Genomic DNA, 20411 nt, shown 5'->3' on the forward strand with positions numbered 1-20411 from the left:
TGTACCTTACTGTACTTTACTGTACTCTACTGAACCTTACTGTACTTTTACTGTACTCTACTGAACCTTACTGTACTGTACATATTCTATGTGTTCTAGATCTACATTTTTGATTCTGTGTTTGGGAACCAGCAACTGTCAAATGGACTCCAACTGTAGTGGAGTATATTGAGTGCATATACTGTAGGCTAACAATCCCAGATCACATCTGTCCTCCACTATGTCTATAACCAAGGCGTTCTTCTATGTGGCCACTCCAGACTGAGGAGTGGAGCATGGCTTTTATTGTGTTTGTGGATCTGACTTGGAAATGCATTGGTTTTGATATCTCCCTGACAACCAACAACAACCACTAATATGGCTGACTGTCCCTGCGGGCTCTAGGATATATGGCTATGGGATTTACATCCCATCGCCCGGACTTGATTCTTGATCACAGCTGTGTAATCAGTAGAGTGGAGAGGGACATTTATTTATAGTTTTAACTATAACTATAGTTTTATACATCACACAGCTTAGACATTTGGATCAAATCAGAGAGCAGACCTGTGTGAACGCAATGATATAGATAGCATATCTGAAGTGTGAACACTGCAGCCACAGCGCCTTAACATAAACATGGGTCTATTATCCTTCCCTCCACTCTACTAAACCCATTGGAAATGCATTGGGTGCTTAAAGTTAAACATTTTTATTTTTTTATATTTATACTACAAAACATTTCAAAAAGAAAAATACACGCACACTTGTCCTCAGTAAGCTGAACACATAAAAATTTGAATGGTGTTGAAAGGTGTAAGCGTTTAAGAGATGAAGCGCGCCAAAGTTTTGAGGATACTGACTAGTATAGAAATAAATAAATAATGAAGATAACATACGTGTGCTCGCCTTTAGGCGAGCCCACAATAATGCAGGAGGCAGCGGGACATGGCGTTATAGAAGACAAGCGCTTCCGAAGTTCAACACTTAGAAAATAAACCATGTCTGCTCGGATTTCTTGACAGAAAATAAATCATAACAATTATACGGTGGATTTTTCAGAAACAAACACTTTGCAGATAGCAAGAGTAAATTCCAAGCTTTCCATAGAGCCGCAATATTGGTGAGTTTGACGTCGTTTAATACAATCAGATAGCAAAATAACGTTTTGATGCATTGGCTGCCTATGGGAGGTATTGCAACCCTAGATTCATCCGATTATAAAAGAAATCTAGTGTTGCAATTTGCGGCTAATTTTGATGTATATATTGCGGGGGTGGCGTAAATCGTGCGACAGTTATTACGTGCCGAAGTTTCCCCCATTCTAAGTCAATGGGGTTTTTTGGCGTCGTTTTTTGCGAATTACGTCGCAATGGTAACGCGGATCGGAAAGAAAAGTAATAGCACACCATTCCCGGCCGAGCCGCACGTTTTGATGTATATATTGCGGCGGTGGCGTAAATCGTGCGGCACTTATTACGTGCCGAAATTTGCAAGAACATTACTTACTTACTTAAGTATGGCGGATTACAATAAGTGTTCTGCTATTGCATAGCAGGCACACTTAATAAGTATGGCGGATTACAATAAGTGTTTTGCCATTGCATTGCATGGCAGGCACACTTAACTAAAATTATTGTGATCATTGTGGGCTCGCCTGGAAGGCGAGCACACGTATGTTATCTTCATTATTTATTTATATACTAGTCAGTATCTCCTCAATATTTTGGCGCGCTTCATCTCTTAAACGCTTACACCTTTCAACACCATTCAAATTTTTATGTGTTCAGCTTACTGAGGACAAGTGTGCTTGTATTTTTGGTTTTGAAATGTTTTGTAGTATAAATATAAAAAAATAAAAATGTTTAACTTTAAGCACCCAATGCATTTCCAATGGGTGGAGAGAAGGATAATAGACCCATGTTTATGTTAAGGCGCTGTGGCTGCAGTGTTCACACTTCAGATATGCTATCTATATCATTGCGTTCACACAGGTCTGCTCTCTGATTTGATCCAAATGTCTAAGCTGTGTGATGTATAAAACTATAGTTATAGTTAAAACTATAAATAAATGTCCCTCTCCACTCTACTGATTACACAGCTGTGATCAAGAATCAAGTCCGGGCGATGGGATGTAAATCCCATAGCCATATATCCTAGAGCCCGCAGGGACAGTCAGCCATATTAGTGGTTGTTGTTGGTTGTCAGGGAGATATCAAAACCAATGCATTTCCAAGTCAGATCCACAAACACAATAAAAGCCATGCTCCACTCCTCAGTCTGGAGTGGCCACATAGAAGAACGCCTTGGTTATAGACATAGTGGAGGACATATGTGATCTGGGATTGTTAGCCTACAGTATATGCACTCAATATACTCCACTACAGTTGGAGTCCATTTGACAGTTGCTGGTTCCCAAACACAGAATCAAAAATGTAGATCTAGAACACATAGAATATGTACAGTACAGTAAGGTTCAGTAGAGTACAGTAAAAGTACAGTAAGGTTCAGTAGAGTACAGTAAAGTACAGTAAGGTACAGAAAGGTACAGTACAGAAAGGTACAGTAGAGTACAGTACAGTAAGGTACAGTAAAGTACAATACAGTACAGTAAGGTACAGTAGAGTACAGTAAAGTACAATAAAGTACAGTAAAGTAGAATAAAGTACAGTAAGGTACAGTGGAGTACAGTAAAGTACAGTAGAGTACAGTAAAGTACAGTATAGTAAGGTACAGTAGAGTACAGTACAGTAAGGTACAGTACGGTACAGTAGAGTACAGTATAGTATAGTACAGTAAGGTACAGTACAGTACAGTAAGGTACAGTAGAGTACAGTACAGTAAGGTACAGTAGAGTACAGTAAAGTACAGTAAGTTACAGTAGAATACAGTAAAGTACAGTACAGTAGAGTACAGTAAAGTACAGTAAGTTACAGTACAGTACAGTACAGTACAGTACAGTACAGTACAGTACAGTAAGGTGCAGTACAGTATAGTAAGGTACAGTACAATACTGTAAGGTACTGTACCTTACAGTACCTTAAAGTATCCTATTTGTTGGGTTGGAACCGAGCCCACACTGTTTCGAAGGAACAGTATTTCTAGTTAAATTTGATCCTGATGAGTTTCTTTTATTCTCAGTTTCTCATTTTTATAAAAGAGACACGTTCAAGAAAATATCATGTTTAAACAGGGGGGGGGGGGTCTTAGGTGCAGGCGTACGCATATATTACAATAATTTCACACTAAACGTGTTTATTTTGACATCCATTTGTGAACGAGGGAAAAATATTAAACCCGGAACCAAGCCACACAAGCAGCGGCGTTGTTTGTTTCCATGGGGCTCATTTCAGTGTTGCGCCGCTATACAGTAATGGTGGATTCAGGAGGAGAATGTACCGTGGAACGGTCGCAGTGAATTGCCTTTTATACAGCATTATAGTAGGTAATTCTGCCGTTTTCACTCATGTAAGTCACATAATGGACGTCAACTATTGTCCACCCCGCATTTTAACCGTTATAATTAATCCGTAAAGTGCTTGTATTAACGTTGCCAGGCAGGTCATCTCATCTCTCATATAACTAGTGTGATATTTAGTTGGGAGAAATGACATTGCCATTGCTGTGAACGCTAAGCTAGAAGTCAACATGAAAGTGTTAAAACGTTATCTTATAGATTAGTGTTTTTCAAACGTTCACATTTCAAGGTCTCCCCTTAACTCTGACAGTGTACAAATGGAACCAAATAAACCATTTGGTTACATGTGTACACTGTCAGAGTTACTGACTTGTATGGGTTAATTCAACCCTTTCAGTCTGCGATCCCCAAAATAAATATATTTTAACCAGGGACCCCCCACCCTGAGGAGCACTAAGAGTTGAGGCATTACATTTTGTACAACATGTTTCTATTGTGAAAATAGCAGATCTACATGCACAGTGTGAGCATGTAGATTGGCTTTTTTTCCACAATTTCTGCCTCTAATATTTGACAATTTGGCATTTTAGACTAGAGGTATTAAAAAGTCCTTAAATTGTCACTATAGAAATGGTCAGATACCCTATACACTTAAACTGTATGTTGGTTTGATTACTGTTGAGAGAGAAAACAATGTTGCACGTTAAGTTAATCATCTGGGACTGTAAATATCATGTCCTCTCTCCTCATGACATGGAGAGATAACCGTGACTAGGGCTGTCACGATTATGACATTTTACATGACGATTAATTTTCTCTCAAATAATTGCGATTAACGATTTAATTGTGTTTTTGTCGTTGACAATTACATTTCCGTTTGGCTTTTAGGTTTTGAATTACACATGGTAGATATGACACATAAGCTAAATATACAAAGAAATGACTGACATATTTGACAACTTTATACTTAAAAAAGAACATTGATAGTGGAAATAGCCGATCTACAAGCTCACAACGCGTCGTGATGCGACGCGTTGTGAGCTTGTAGATCTGCTATTTCCACTACTTTTTAAAAGTGTTTGAAACTGTATTAACATTTCTCAACATGGAAACGATTATGACGATTATGCAAAATAATCGCGATTACCTCAAATATTCACGATTAGACGATTATGTAATAATTGTGCCCATGTAGGAAACTAAACATAGCAGATGGAGGGAATATAGTATTTACATACAAATTGGTTCAAAGCAACATTTTCTTGATTAAAATAAGTTTCAGAATCAGAATGGAGCTTTAACCCTGTAAGACCTGGAAAGCATCTGTGTCACGACTTAACACATATGGTGCCAACCCCGAGTTTCCCGAGTTTGTATTGGTACTAGTGCTGTGCCAACCCCGAGTTTCCCGAGTTTGGGCCGTTTTTGAATTTTTTTTTTTTTTTTTTTTTTTTTTTTCAAAATGTTTTTTTTCAAAAAAAAATTTTGGACCTCCAGAAATGTATTAGGCATGATCGCGATCGCGAAATTGCATGTTTAACCCCCATACCAACCCATTCTTTCAAACATGGCAGCCATGTTTGTTTACATCTGAAGAAAACATAATGGCCCATAAATCATGAATGCCTGAACGGATTTCCAAGCGGATTTTTTTGTTTGAAAGCTGTGAACAGCATCTACACACGTGGTGCATCATCTAGGCATGGGCGTGCACTTTTTACACACTTGCACAATTACATGGAAGTCTATGGTAACCATGGCAACGCGGGACATTGGCCGGAAAAAATCATTGCAACATAAGTGTTAAAATGTAACCACTTTAACCATTATTTTTATACTTTAGCTATTGCCGCGCTATGAGCTTGTGTAGGCCTATCTGCTTTTTTTGAAAAATTTGGTAAAGCAAAACATTTGAAACTCAAATCTTTCTTTCTCGGGTACAACACATTTTTAGATGGGAGGTCCTCGGTCAAATACATATAATTCTAGGGGGTCCTTGACATGAAAAAGTTTGAGAATCACTGATCATAGAAATATACAGTACATTTTTCAAAAAGGATTTATCAGACATTTGTAGAATCTGACTCGGGTCCTCACATCTATCTTCTGACCCTGTCTCTGTCCTCCGGTAGGGCTGAGAAGAACTGAGTGGAGACCAGATGTTTTGTGTGAGGAGGTGGGTCCCTTGGCTGAAGCCTGGGGCTCAGTTTGGTGCCGGGCCCCGGCACGGAGCCCATAAGCTGGCCTCGCTTCAAGCCCTCTCCCAGACGTCGCTGACGAAAAAACTCCAAGGCCTTCTTTATCCCTTCGACCAGCTGGAGCCTTACCTGGACAGGTCTGTGTACTATGTGACTTTATTTCCAGTATTTGTTCTAACTAGTTAACTAGTTTTTTAAGGCAATTGGAGCAGTGATTCTCAACCTTTTCATAGGGTTTCGCTCTTTATACACTTTATATCACAGTCAAAATAACAGAGGATTTTACAGTGTGTAGATCAGTGTTCATTTCCTCGGCTAAAACTATTGACTATTATCGTCGACTACCTTTTCTCACTGACGAAAACTAAATTAAAAACTAAGCTACAGTATGATGACTGAAACTAAATATATTGACAATCTCGTTAACAAATAAAAACTACTAGTAAGACGCCTGTTGCACTCTGGAAATAGCAGATCTACAAGCTTGTAGATCGGCTATTTTCAGCAGGCAACCAAGTGTAAAATCAGCCATTATGACGCCATCAGACTGATCAGAGCCCAACAAAATACTATTTCATAGACAAAATCAAGTGTAAATTTGACTAAAAACTCAACTTTTCAGATGACAAAAATATGACAAAAACTAAATGACATTGTATTCAAAAGACTGGATAATTGCTAAAACTAAACCAAAAGTTGCAGTCAAAATTAACACTGGTGTAGATTGTGGTCCCAAAGATTTAAAAAAAAATTGTATCAACCAGGGCTCTTTGAAATGAAAAAGGTTGAGAACCTTTATGTTGCTGCGTCCCACAGAAACCCATTTGTGGACGCCAGGTAATGGCTTGTTGAATCAGTGTTGTTTTCTTCGACTAAAACTATGACGAAAAATGTTTGTCGACTGCGTTTTTTTCACTGACGAAAACGAAATAAAAACGAAATAAAAATTAAGCTGGGATGACTAAAACTAAGACTAAATATATTGACAATTTCGTCAACAAAATAAAAACTAGACTAACACGTTAGTGGAGAAGAGAGTCATTTTATGTTGCTCTCAGGTGTTGCGTGCTGAAAATAGCCGATCTACAAGCTCACAACGCGTCGCAGCGCGACGCGTTGTGAGCTTGTAGATCTGCTATTTTCAGCACACAACCAAGTGTAAAATCAGTCATTACGACGCCATCAAGGCCTGCCAAAATACATTTCAGTCGACTAAATCAACTGTAGATTTAGTCACCTAAAACCTCATGATATTTAGTCGACTAAAATTAGACTAAAACGAATACTTTTCAGGTGACTAAATTATGACTAAAACCAAATTACATTTTATTCAAAAGACTATGACTAAAAACTAAATCAAAATTTGCTGTCAAAAACAACACTGCGTTGAATTGTAATCAAATAAAAACAAAACATTAATGTGAACCCAACTCGACACAGGTCTGTGGACAAGAGCCAGTTCCAGCTGTTCCGTCCCGGCGTGGAGGCCATGCTGGAAGCAGAGAAGTTCTTCTGCTCGTCTCCCTCGCGTAAGATCGACTATGTCTCGTCCGCCGTGAGGATGGACCACGTACCCAACCTGACACAGCCCGAGGTCAGTGGATGGAAGACTGTGTGTGCGTGCGTGCGTGTGCGTGTGCGTGCGTGTGTGTGTGTGTGTGTGTGTGTGTGTGTGTGTGTGTGTGTGTGCGTGCGCGTGTGCGTGCGTGCGGGTGGGTGAGAGAACATGAAAACATTTAAGCTTGGTAATCAAAACCTGCACAAGGCAGATATGACATACAGGGTTCCCACGGTCATGAAATTCCTGGAAATATTTTGAAACTAGAAAAATATTTTTCCAGTACTGGAAAAGTTTTGGAATGCATCAAGGGTCCTGGAAGGTCCTGGAAAAAATAGCTATGCATTGTCTTTGGTTATTGATTTTGTTAATACCTCTGAAATGACAAATTAAACATTGGCCAAATTGTCAAATATTAGAGGCAGAAATTGTGAAAATAGCAGATCTACATGCTCATAACGCCTTGCAACGTGAGGCGTTGTGTGCATGTAGATCGGCTATTTTCACGATAGAACAGTGTTATACAAAATTCCTCAACTTAGTGCTCGTCAGGGTGCCGGGGTCCCGAGTTAAAATATGATTATTTCTGAGGTCACAGCCTGAAAAGGTTGAGAACCACTGGCATACACCACCTGTCTTTAGGCATTGTGTATAGGAGTAAGTAGTCTCGCGTAGCCAGACAACTATTCCACAATCTCTGAATGCTATATAGAGTCTGGAACAGCAGCTCCCGAACGGCGAGTATCGAAAACGGGCATTAACGTTCAAAAAAATATATTTTAAAATGTCATTTCTGCTAAGCAGCAAGCTAAAAATGCTTATATGATTTTTATTTATATAATGATAAATATGTGTGATGTGAGACTGAAACGGAAGTGACGTGGGGGCTTCACTTCCGCTTCATCTCGCACTCGCCGTTTCTTCCCCGGTGCGCCAGACTGTATGCCGGGAGCATTTGACCAAATCGCGGAGGCAACAGTCTGGCCACGCGAGACTAAGGAGTAAGTGACTTGTTATTGAGCGGAATTATTGTTATAATGTAGTCTTGGAAATTGGGTTAAATATTCTGGGAAAGTTTTGGAAAAGTTTTGGAAATTCATTGGTAAATATGTGTGGGAACCCTGGACATAGGGCCTCCGTCCTACTCCTCCCACCCAACACTCCCAGCTGATCAGTGACCGCCCCAGTCCGTAGGAAGTCATGCAGTGACAAATATCACCCTCCCCGCCCGGCTTCCCTCCCCCGAACACGGGCCAATGGTGTTTGCATAGACGCCCGACAAAGCCGGATGCACCGCGGTGTAGGGCTGTCACGATATATGACATTTTACATGACGATTAATTGTCACTCAAATAATTGGCGATTAACGATTTAATTGTGTTTTTGTCATTAACAATTACATTTCTGTTTGGCTTTTAGGCTTTGAAGTTGCACATGGCAGATATGACACAAAACCTAAATACACAAAGAAATTACTGACATATTTGACAACTTACTACTTAAAAAATAACACCTTAAAAAATAACATTGATAGTGGAAATAGCCGATCTACAAGTTTTTACGATATTTTATTACGATTATGTAATAATTGTGACAGCCCTACCGCGGTGGATTCGAACCCACAACCTCCGTGGCAGTGGGCAGGAATGGAAATGATTTGAACCATCATGCACAAATAATTGCGATTGGATCAAATAATCGTGATTTGTTAATCACCTAATCATTGCAATACTTGTGTCAGGCCGTCGTGTGTGTGTGTGCACATGCGCGCTAGGGCATTCACGAATAGTGATTTTTAGTATTCAAATTATTCGACCTCAAAGTATTCAAATAGTCGAATATTCGACAGGACTGGCCAAACTGTCAAATATTAAGTAAGCAAGAGGCAAACATTGTGAAAATAGCCGATCTACATGCTCACAACGCCTTGCGTTGCGAGGCGTTGTGAGCATGTAGATCTGCTATTTTCACAATATTTATCTGCGGAACCGAGTCACATTAAATGTAATATCTACAATTCCAAGTGCTTGTCAGGGTGGGGGTCCCCAGTTCAAATATGTTTATTTTGGGGGTCATGGCCTAAAAAGGTTTGAGAACCCCTGGTATAGAGCATTAACAAATGCATCCACCAGGGGCATTGACAACTCATTCTTATGACTTCCTATCTAGCCAAGCTTTATAAACTATATATTTTTAAAGAGAAAACAATAAAAAAAAAATAATAATAAGCGAATATTCGACTTCGGTGAACAACGTCGAATAGTGACATTGATATTCGAATATTCGAATATTTGGTGAATGCCCTAATGCGCGCAAGCAAACATGAAGGCATTGATCATATAGACTTAAAGGGGAAGACCACCCAATTTCAATATTGAACTATGTCATTAATATACCTTAGAGGAGTTGTGTGGAAATAAAAAAAAGTTCCCCCTCTTCTGTGTTGCCTAGAACTGAAGGATTGATTTTGGGGTTTGTATTGTAAAGTACAATGTGTGATGTCATCAAGTTGTAATTTGCAATACAAACCCCAAAATCAATCCTTCAGTTCTAGGCAACACAGAAGAGGGGGAACTTTTTTTTATTTCCACACAACTCCTCTAAGGTATATTAATGACAAAGTTCAATATTGAAAATGGGTGGTCTTCCCCTTTAAGCAGTCACTCTCAGTGTCACGAGACTGCCTTCATAACCCAGACACGCAGGCGGTTGGGAGCTTCAGAACGATGTCTGGGAGCAGCCTCCTCCTCCTCCCACAGTTCATCCATATTTTATAGCAGCTGTTGGCGCTTCCTAAGAAATGAACAGATTTATAACCTGCAGAGTGCAGCGGCGTTGGCCCTCTGGGCTCAGGATTTGTTTTAGTTGATTTTGATCCTCAACAAAGTCATCACAAAAACCAAAACATTCCAGCAATTCTCTCTGTCTGATCGTAAAGGCATAGGCTGAAGTTCAAAGCACATAACATACCCATTTAGAACGGGCACACATTATGGTGTATCATTATTTTATGCTTTAACTATTGAAAAATAGCAGATATACAAGCTCACACAGCGCGTCACCGAGTGACGCGCTGGGAGCTTGTAGATCTGCTATTTTTGAAAAATCGTGAAAATTTGAATTTTGACCCGATTCTAGTGTCTTTTGAATCCTTCTAAGATTTTTTGAAAACCCTATGTTTCTATGTCAGCAATCTGGCTAGACCTCGTCAAAAAAAAGGTCCTTTTCACTTAACTGGGGCTCAGTTAGTCTGTTCTTGAGAGACTACTATGTCAGTGGTGCTCAAACCTTTTCATGTGAAGGACTCCCAAAATGATATTTATTTGGCCACGGACCCGCATCTCAAAATATTTAGTTCCAGGGACCCCCCAGAAGCAAAATTTGAGATACAAAACGTTCGCTTTGAAAATACATATATTCAAAGATTTGCACACATTTTCACGACTTTTTCAAAAATAGCAGATCTACAAGCTCGCAGCGCGGCACTCGGTGCCGCGCTGTGAGCTTGTATATCCGCTATTTTTCACTGGTTAAAGCATTCAATAATTCTAGGCCTAAATGGGTTAACATTAACATTTCCATTGAAAATAAAAGTTCATATTGAATGAACACTCAGACATTATCCGCTTTTACATTACCGATATCACTGTTCGTGATAAAACGAACATTCCATCATATTCAAAAAATAAAGTAAAATTCAAAAAATAAAATAAAATACCTTACAAATGTATACACACTCCCAATATATACAGTACCTATATACACATGTTGTATTAACTGTATACAAGCACCAATACTGCCACATCACACCCTGTCTCTCAACTATTACATGTTATACTGTAATTATAATGTAATTATAATTTAATTAATTAAATCATGTTATTATTTAGGATGGAAAGGTGTGTGGTGCAGTAGGACTTTGGTGTAAAGCAACTAACTAAGTACATGTACTGTACTTTGGTAACATTTTGAGTAATTTTTACTTTGCTGGAGTATTTCCAAATTTCTAGACTTTTACTTCTACTCCATTACACCTCAGAGGCAAATATTGTACAACAAGCTACAAGCTTACAATCCTCCCACGGTCATGAAATTCCTGGAAATATTTTGAAATTAGAAAAATATTTTTCCAGTACCGGAAAGGTTTGGGAATTGATCAAGGGTCCTGGAAAAATTAGCTGTGCATTGTCTTTGGTTATTGATTTTGTTAATACCTCTGAAATGACAAATGAAACATTGGCCAAATTGTCAAATATTAGAGGCAGAAATTGAGAAAATAGCAGATCTACATGCTCACAACGCCTCGCGATCCGCTATTTTCACCATGAAACTTGTTAAACAATATTCCTCAACTCTTAGTGCTCATCAGGGTGCCGGGGTCCCCAGTTAAAAGTTTGAGAACCACTGTCTTTGGGCATTGCTTATAGGAGTAAGCGACTCGTTATTGAGCTGAATTATTGTTATATAGTCCTGGAAATCGGGTTAAATATTCTGGAAAAGTTTTGTAAATCAATTGGTAAAAATGTGTGGGAACCCTGTTATGTTCCTTTGGTATTACTTTGGTATCCATTATCATATCACACATTGCTATATATTTACTGTATGTAATATGTTTTGTAAGTATGTGTTAGAAATGAAGTGTGTTTATCTCCTACTAGGTGTGCTTCATTGGGAGGAGTAACGTGGGTAAATCTTCGCTCATCAAAGCGCTGTTCTCCTTGGCTCCTGAGGTGGAGGTTCGGGTTTCCAAAACTCCAGTGAGTAGACATGGTGCAATAAAGCAGTGAGCCACAAGAGGGCGTTCTTAGGCACGACACAAAGCATCCCATTTCTGAAATAAAAGGCAAATATAGTTAAATCACTACATCCTTTACAGCAGTGGTTCTCAAACTGGGGGTCTCCAAATGATTCTGGGGGGGGGGGGGTTCTTATATGACGCGATATGAAAAAAGTCTATGGGAATTCAGAATGGGGGGAAAAAAACGTGAACCAGGTAGGATGGGCAAATGACGTCAGACTTGCTCTATTAAGCCCATTGAATGCCCATATATGGACATATACTGTGTTGTTATTTTCATGTGGTCTATATATGGACATACTCTGTCAGTCTTATGTGGTCTATGATGCCAGACATGATGATGTCCGACATCAAATCCATATCTGGGAAAAGTTTATTTTGAATTAAAGTAAATTAATTCACGAATAAATGTATAAATTAAACTATTATATAACATATCTCTTAGTAAAATAGCACGCATGTGCGTCCCCGAAGAAGCCAGTCGATTTGACATACCATGGGCCAAGTGCGTGCCACCAAAACTGGGAGGAATTCTGCGGAAAAGAAAAAAAGTTTACTTTGAAGATGGAAGATGGAATAAAGTCAGACAAATGCTATAGTGCGGTTGCCCCTGCAACCACACTCATTATTTTGGTGGTTCGCGGTGTGAAAAGGTTGAGAACCACTGCTCTACAGTAGGGCTGTCACAATTATTACATAATCGTCCAATCGTGATTTTTTTTGACATAATCGTGATTATTTTTCATAATCGTCATAATCGTTCCCATGTTGAAAAATGTTCATATATTTAAAAGAAAGTCAAAAATAGTGGAAATAGCAGATCTACAAGCTCACAACGCGTCGCGACGTGTTGTGAGCTTGTAGATCGGCTATTTCCACTATCAATGTTCTTTTTAAAGCGTAAGTTGTCAAATATGTCAGTAATTTTCTTTGTATATTTAGGTTATGTGTCATATCTACCATGTGCAACTTCAAAGCCTAAAAGCCAAACAGAAATGTAATTGTCAACGACAAAAACACAATTAAATCGTTAATCGCAATTATTTGAGTGACAAATAATCGTCATGTAAAATGTCATAATCGTGACAGCCCTACTCTACAGTGTTTACTATGTTTTAACTAAAAGTCGTTGGGTAACTAATGAGGCTTGGCTTCCATCTCTCCTTTCCTCCTCAGGGTCACACGAAGAAGATGAACTTCTTCAAAGTGGGGAAGGCGTTCACCATGGTGGACATGCCGGGATACGGACACAGAGCACCCAAAGACTTTGTAGACATGGTGGAGCCCTATCTGCTCACAAGGGAAAAGTGAGCATTTAAGCACTGCTAGGGTAGCCTGACACTCAGCCTGAATTGACATTTCGTTTCACTTCATTATTCAGTCTGAAGTTGCTACCACCCAGGGCGATTGCTGGGATGGGCGTTGCCAAAGAGGCAGTCCTCTGCGATTGGTTCACCGTCTGACCAACACAACAGTAGCAAAGCAGATGACGTAGTGTTGTTATGTGTGGCTGGCTAGTGGCTAGCCTGTTGCTTGCAAGTGCTACTTGCTAACCAAAGAAACAGCAGGAATAGGAGCACAACGAATTAGTAATCAAACACAACATAACATGTCTGCGACTGATGTTTCATAGCGAGATCGATACGATCGCATTTTACCACAATTTACCGCATTTTACAGCGACGCGATGTGTGCGGTCCCGTCCGGCGGCGGTGAATTGCACACGAGTTCTGGGAAATCCCCACCCACGCTGATCACAAGACGCTGATTCACAACGCTGATTCGCTGTACGGATTTTCAAACGAGGAAAGCCTCTTCAATGCAGGGACTCATTCATGTCATGGTCCTGGGGTCCCGGGCGGGGATGCGCCTCCATTGGAGTCCATTAGAGGTCTTCGGACCTGCCCGAGATCCGAAATTACCCGCGATCCGAACCGCCCCGAGCCGGGTAACGGGGCCGTTTTCGAGCTTTTACCGCGGGGCGGGCCGGGGCCGGGGCCGTCTGCCCCGGTTCCCCGGGTATCTCCTGTTACCCGAGTGGAGCCGAGACAGGCCGAGATTGAAGTGAAAGCGAACGCAACAACTGCACCAAATAGATAACGCCACACGATGGCACTAAAGATGCAGCATGTAATCTGTTGCATTGGTTGTGAGAACTGACTCACTCAGTCACAACAACACTGACTGTATCAGTTGGATTGTTATTATTATCAAAGATATTAACGTAACGTTTTGGTTAACGGTTTACAATGGAGTTGTCATTGCGTGTTGTCATGCTCTGCAGAGCAAAATGGACACTCAAAGCAGAAAGATATAATGAACAACACATGCGACAGAAAACGATAGCATTAGCATTGGCTAGCCAAAGAAGAAGGAATAAAAACATGGATTTATTTGTATTTACAAACTGTCCGCATTGACTTACTGGTCTGGGAAAAGATCATCTTTTGGCGAGAGGCACAGCGCCGCTGACAGCAACAGCAGCACCGTGGCGACGTTAGGTAAGAAATATGTCTGATACAACTCTTAACACATATGGTGCCAACCCCGAGTTTCCCGAGTTTGTTTTCAAATAGACCGCTGTGCCAACCCCGAGTTTCCCGAGTTTGGCCTTAATTACTTAATTAGGTTAATTACACTCTCACCCATCTTGTTACAAAGTTTGTTGCTTCTGTGATAAAAAATAAGTCAGAAATCACATATTCAACAAGTAATGTGACCAAAAACAAAGACAAATGCTTCCCATGAACCACAATATTGCTAAACCATGGCTCAAATGGCTCAAATATGAAATTCATAATAACTCGCTATGACGAAATGCTTTTCAGTGCGTCCAGGCCATAGAGTATATATAAAAGGTCCAGGCTAGTCAATTTCACCTTTATTACACACGATGGCGCCATTGTCAGATTAGTGTACCCCCTGCTGAAGTGAAACCAATGGACTGAAGCAAGCCAGCCAGGGTGTGTGTTTGTGACACACTATCTACTTGTGTTGTGATCATCACCCACCAACAACTCTAGTCTGCCTGCCTATCGTTACATTATTCTGCAGCTTCATCATCACATCAAACAAACGAGTGGGTCGCTGTAATTTCTACTTCACCATCAAAGATGGCGACGCTGCGCTACAACAGCAGCGGGACTATCCATTTTACTCATCATCATCATGATCACCGTTTGAGCTCTGCTCAATCAACTCCAACGGTGCAGACTGCTCCAAACGGCAAACGGTGATAGTTCGCTGGGTAAGTGGCTCAAACGTGCTGGCTGCGGTGCCGCCGCCGCGTCGCCGGGCCGGTTCTCCCCGTCCCCGATCAACTCCAAACGGGCAGTCTTCTCCAAGCGGCGTTGCGGTGCCGGGCCGGTTCGGTTCTCTAGACGCCGATCAACTCCAAGCGGGCAGGCTCTTCCAAACGGTGACGCGGAGCCGGGCCGGTTCGGTTCCAAACGCCGTGATACGGCTCCTTCGCGGGTCGCCGTCAAGTCGTCCTGGTCAACGTACCACGATGTCCCGATCACGCACCGTGATGTCCCGGTCCTCACGCTGCTTAGCCGTCGGCCGGACCGATTGTCCGCACGCCGTGATGTCCTGGTTCCTCCTGGTCCACTCCAAACGATTGTGGTTCATCATCACCTCAGTAACCTTACCTCAGTAACTAAAAACCTGCCCACGCTAGCCGGAACAGCGGCCCGTCGGGATAGTGAGCGGACCCCCACAAGAATTAGTCGGTCGCGGTGACAAACAACATATTCTTCATCATCATCATCATCATCATCATCACAACACACTCTAGTCTATCACGGGCTGCTGTGAATGTCCTGTTAGTGGGTCACTGTGACAAAAAAACGTGTTCTATTTCATTACAACAATGTCACCTCCTTCAAAGACGGTGGCGCTAACAACAGCAGCTGGTCGCGGTGGTGCGCGGAACCAGTCGCTAACGCGAGTCCATTCAGCTCTCAGAAGACGCAGTCTAAAACAGCCGATCTACAAGCACACAACGCCAGCCGATCTACAAGCACACAACGCCTCGCATGGGGAGGCGTTGTGTAGTCCCCTGACTGACTCGGTGAAGAGTGGAAACCACAGCGAGATCGAAGGCACACATCCCATTCCCAGAGACCCAGACCACAACTTTCCAGTGAGTTTGTATTTTATATATATATAGCCTATATAATCGTCAGATGAATCAATTTATTTTTTATAATCTAAATCGCTCTGGGTAGGATAAATGTGTCTGCTAAAACTTTTAGGCTAAAGGTGTAAATTGATTTGTGTTTTTTTTCCTCCCATCTGGGAGGGGGAGAGAGAGAGAGGGCTGGAGGGATAGATAAATGTGTTTATTGTGTTTGTGTGTGTGTGTGTGTGTGTGTGTGTGTGTGTGTGTGTGTGTGTGTGTGTGTGTGTGTGTGTGTGTGTGTGTGTGTGTGTGTGAGAGAAAGAAAGAAAGGGAGGGAGGATAAAGCTCCATTGAATTGACTGTGTGATTGATTGTGTGAGAGAGGGTTAGAGAGAAATGTATTGTGTGTGTGTGTGTGTGTGTGTGTGTGTGTGTGTGTGTGTGTGTGTGTGTGTGTGTGTGTGTGTGTGTGTGTGTGTGTGTGTGTGTGTGTGTGTGTGTGTGTGTGTGTGTGTGTGTGTGTGTGTGTGTGTGTGTGTGTGTGTGAGTGAGAGAGTGAGAATGTATTGTGTGTGAGAGAAAGAGGAAGGAGGAAGAGAGAGAGAGAAAAAGTATTTATTGTTGTGTGTGTGTGAGAGAGAGAGGGAGGGGAGAGAGAAATAGTGTGTGTGTGTGTGTGCGTGCGTGCGTGCGTGCGTGCGTGCGTGTGTGTGAGACACATTGTATTGTATTGTAAATGGATTTTATTTTTCTATATTTATAGGTAGTGGTTCGTGCAGAGGAGCCTGCTGACTTCCCTTTGGAGAACTGAAAACTTTCCTTGGCCTGCCTGCTGTTTCTGACCGGCCTCATCTCAACTCGCACGTGCACGCACGCAGCCTCTGAACTGTGAACATGCACATGCACACGCACACGAGCATGCATGCAGACTCTGAACTGTGAACGTGCACACGTACAGGCGCACGCATGCACGCGCGCAGACACACAATGTGAGAAACAATGTGAACAAGCCAGAGAAACACTGAACTAGCAAGAATACACTTGATTGAAAACGGTAAAGAAACAAAATAAAAAACACTTATTTGTCTTATTCTTTTGTATTTCTTTGAAGGAAAAATACTGTAAATACAATATTGAAGTCATTGAAATCAAAGCTAAAAAGATCAAGTGAGTTTTCAGCCTGATACAGTATCATTCACTAAAAGCTATTTTTCTCAAAACAAGGTCTAAAAAGGGGTCATTTTTGGCCGTTTTTTTTTTTGTCTGGCCTATAAATACAGAAGCGAACATCGTAGAAACATGGTTCTTGGACCGGGTGAAACTAGAGAATCTCCTCTTTCATTCGATGTGTTGTGTGATTTTGTCACGATAAAACTGAATGCGGAGGCTGTCTTCGAAGTTGGTCAAAAACATGGCAAGAGCACAGTACAGACAGAAATAAGCCATGGCAACAGATGTGTTAATATAATAACGTTGGCATTCTTTCATTTCGGGGTGACAGGTTCGGGTCTCGGATCTCCCGTTCTGCTCGGGTTTCGGATCCAATTTTTCTAATAACAGGCGGGGCCGTTCGGATCGGATCCATCACGTCTCGGGGCTGATCGGGTAACGGTTCTCAAATTCCAAATGATAGACGGGGCCATATGGGTCCGGGTCCATTTCCCCCGGGTCCTTTTGGGTTCGGGTAGTTCAAATTGGACCCGTGAAGACCTCTAGAGTCCATGTTAAAATTATTTACCGGGTCGCGGTAAAAGAAAAACATCTAAAAATTCCACAGACACCACCATTGTTCATGGGTGAAAGCATCCTACTTTACCCTACGTTAACACAAATAAAATCCACGTAGAAAGTCTTAAACAGGCGATAGAAACGTCAATGTTTTGATTCCACCGACGTCCGACGCCATTTTGCGGCCCGAATTCATTAGGGTTACATGTTTTAGTAGTTCTAAGTTCAAACATTAGCCAAATTGTAAAATAAATATAAGAAATAGGCAAACATTTTGAAAATAGCCGATCTACAAGCTCACAGCGCCCGAAAACATTGTATTGAGGACTCATAAAACTTTTCTGGGACCCATTTGAATGACCACCTGTGGGTCCCGGGACCCATTACATTGAAAACCTAGTAACATCACTGTCAATGAGAGCAATTCTAGACCCCTGAATCGCCAAAACAACATTTTAAAGGTGTGTGGCTAGCGATTCAAGGTCTGGAACTAGGCTACTGCTAGGGTTGTATATCGTCACTATCGGGCAGAAACCTTGTATCTCCAAGTTTCAAATGTGTATGCTTTTTTTTTTGTTTTGTTTTTTGAAAGTTCCTTTGTGCTCAAAATTATTCAACCCCCCCTACAAATCTGGTTTATTGGCTTCACAAACTGTCAACTGAACAAAGAAATAAATCATACAAGAACAATGTAAATAGCTCAACAAAAGTAATATTTGTAGTGTTGTTGTTGTTTTTTTCTGTTTTTTCTTTTCATAAATTATTCAGCTCTTAAGCACACCTGAAAATATGTGTAATCAACTGCAATCGACCAATCAAGGGCTTAAATAGTTGCATCAGGTGTGCAACCTGGTCTGACTAGAAGTTTGTTGATTTGTTGACAGTGATTAGATTGATTGATTCGGTTAGAAACATGGCTAAGTCTAAGGAACGGTCAGAAAAGTCAAGAGAAGAGATTATTGCTTTGTACAAAAAAGGAAAAGAAAAAAAGATGCCAACACACAACGCATACATTCAATCTGACAAAGGCCTACTTGTTCTTTGTTGTTTCAGCCTGGTGAGGACGTTCCTACTGGTGGACGGCAGTGTTGGCGTCCAGAAGGCCGACCTTATCGCCTTGGAGATGTGTGAGGAGGTCAGACGACCGTATGTGGTACGGAGACTATTTTGTAAACCCATTCAGAACGGGTACACATTTTGTGTATCATTATTTTATGCTTTAACTATTGAAAAATAGCAGATATACAAGCTCACAGCGCGGCACCGAGTGCCGCGCTGCGAGCTTGTATATCTGGTATTTTTGAAAAATCGTGAAAATTTGAATTTTGACCCGATTCTATAAGTGTCTTTTGAATCCTTCTAAGGTTTTTTGAAAAACCTATGTTTCTATGTCAGCAATCTGGCCAGCCATCGTCAAAGAAAAGGTCCTTTTCACTTAACGGGAGCTCAGTTAGTCTTTTCTTGAGAGACTACTATGTCAGTGGTTCTCAAACCTTTTCATGTGAAGGACCCCCAAACTGATATTTATTTGGCCACAGACCCCCATCTCAAAATATTTAGTTCCAGGGACCACCCAGAAGCTAAATTTGAATTACAAACGTTCGCTTTGAAAATACATATATTCAAAGATTTGCACACATTTTCACGACTTTTTTCAAAAATAGCAGATCTACAAGCTCGCAGCGCGGCACTCGGTGCCGCGCTGTGAGCTTGTATATCTGCTATTTAGGCCTAAATGGGTTAATTCCTTCCTGTTAACGCAAAATAGAGAATAAATAAATTATATTACACCCATACTAGGCATCCTTTGGATGATAATATAGCCTTGCAACAGATAATCTTATTTAAAAAAAATATATACAAAAAGATCTACTAGCTCACAATGTGTTGTAACGTGATGCACCACTGCTATGCAACACTTTGAGTAATTACAAAAAAATCTTTAAACAATCCTCTCCTCTCTTCTCTACCCCACCATGGTGTCGGCAGCAGATGAATGTTGAATGCTCAGCCCACTCAGCTATTTAAAACCTGCCGCCTCTGAAACGGTTATGATGAAGTGTCTGTGCACTTAAATATTCATGCTCTTCGGTTATTAACAAATTGACCTCGGCTAAAGACGGTGGCATAACAGGGTCTGTGGATGATTAAACCTCAGTGCTAAAACAGTAGCTTGATACATGGTTCCGAATTGATGTCATTACGTGCACATCCCACATCAAAAACTCATTCAAGTCGCCCAGAGACTCATTCATGTCATGGTCCTGGGGTCCCGGGGATGCGCCTCCATTGGAGTCCATGTTAAAATAATTTACCGGGTCGCGGTAAAATAAAAACATTTTAAAATTCCACAGACACCACCATTGTTCATGGGTGAAAGCATCCTACTTTACCCTACGTTAACACAAATACAATCCACGTAGAAAGTCTTAAACAGGCGATAGAAACGTTTTGATTCCACCGATGTCCGACGCCATTTTGAGCGCCCAAATTCATTAGGGGCACATGTTTTAGTAGTTTTAGTAGTTCTAAGTTCAAACATTAGCCAAATTGTAAAATAAATATAAGAAATAGGCAAACATTTTGAAAATAGCCGATCTACAAGCTCA

The 20411-nt window shown here is 41.1% G+C and overlaps 1 protein-coding gene across 2 annotated transcripts in view; it reads left to right on the forward strand.

Moving 5' to 3' along the window:
- Window positions 1-3379: 3379 nt before the first annotated feature.
- LOC308307894 (GTP-binding protein 8-like) overlaps window positions 3380-20411 on the forward strand; it is a 29369-nt gene continuing 12337 nt past the window's right edge. For both annotated transcript variants that reach the window (XR_013963248.1, XM_080753224.1), the window contains exons 1-6: window positions 3380-3447; window positions 5530-5732; window positions 7036-7189; window positions 11812-11910; window positions 13128-13258; window positions 18856-18955. Coding sequence is in view for 1 of the 2 variants with exons in the window: in XM_080753224.1 (XP_080609350.1) it covers window positions 5557-5732; window positions 7036-7189; window positions 11812-11910; window positions 13128-13258; window positions 18856-18955 (660 nt within the window). In the remaining variant the exon portion in view is untranslated. The remainder of the gene's footprint in view (window positions 3448-5529; window positions 5733-7035; window positions 7190-11811; window positions 11911-13127; window positions 13259-18855; window positions 18956-20411) is intronic.

The sequence above is a fragment of the Nannobrachium achirus genome (genome assembly GCF_963921795.1).
Source record: "Nannobrachium achirus genome assembly, chromosome: 22".
NCBI classification, from domain to species: Eukaryota; Metazoa; Chordata; class Actinopteri; order Myctophiformes; family Myctophidae; genus Nannobrachium; species Nannobrachium achirus.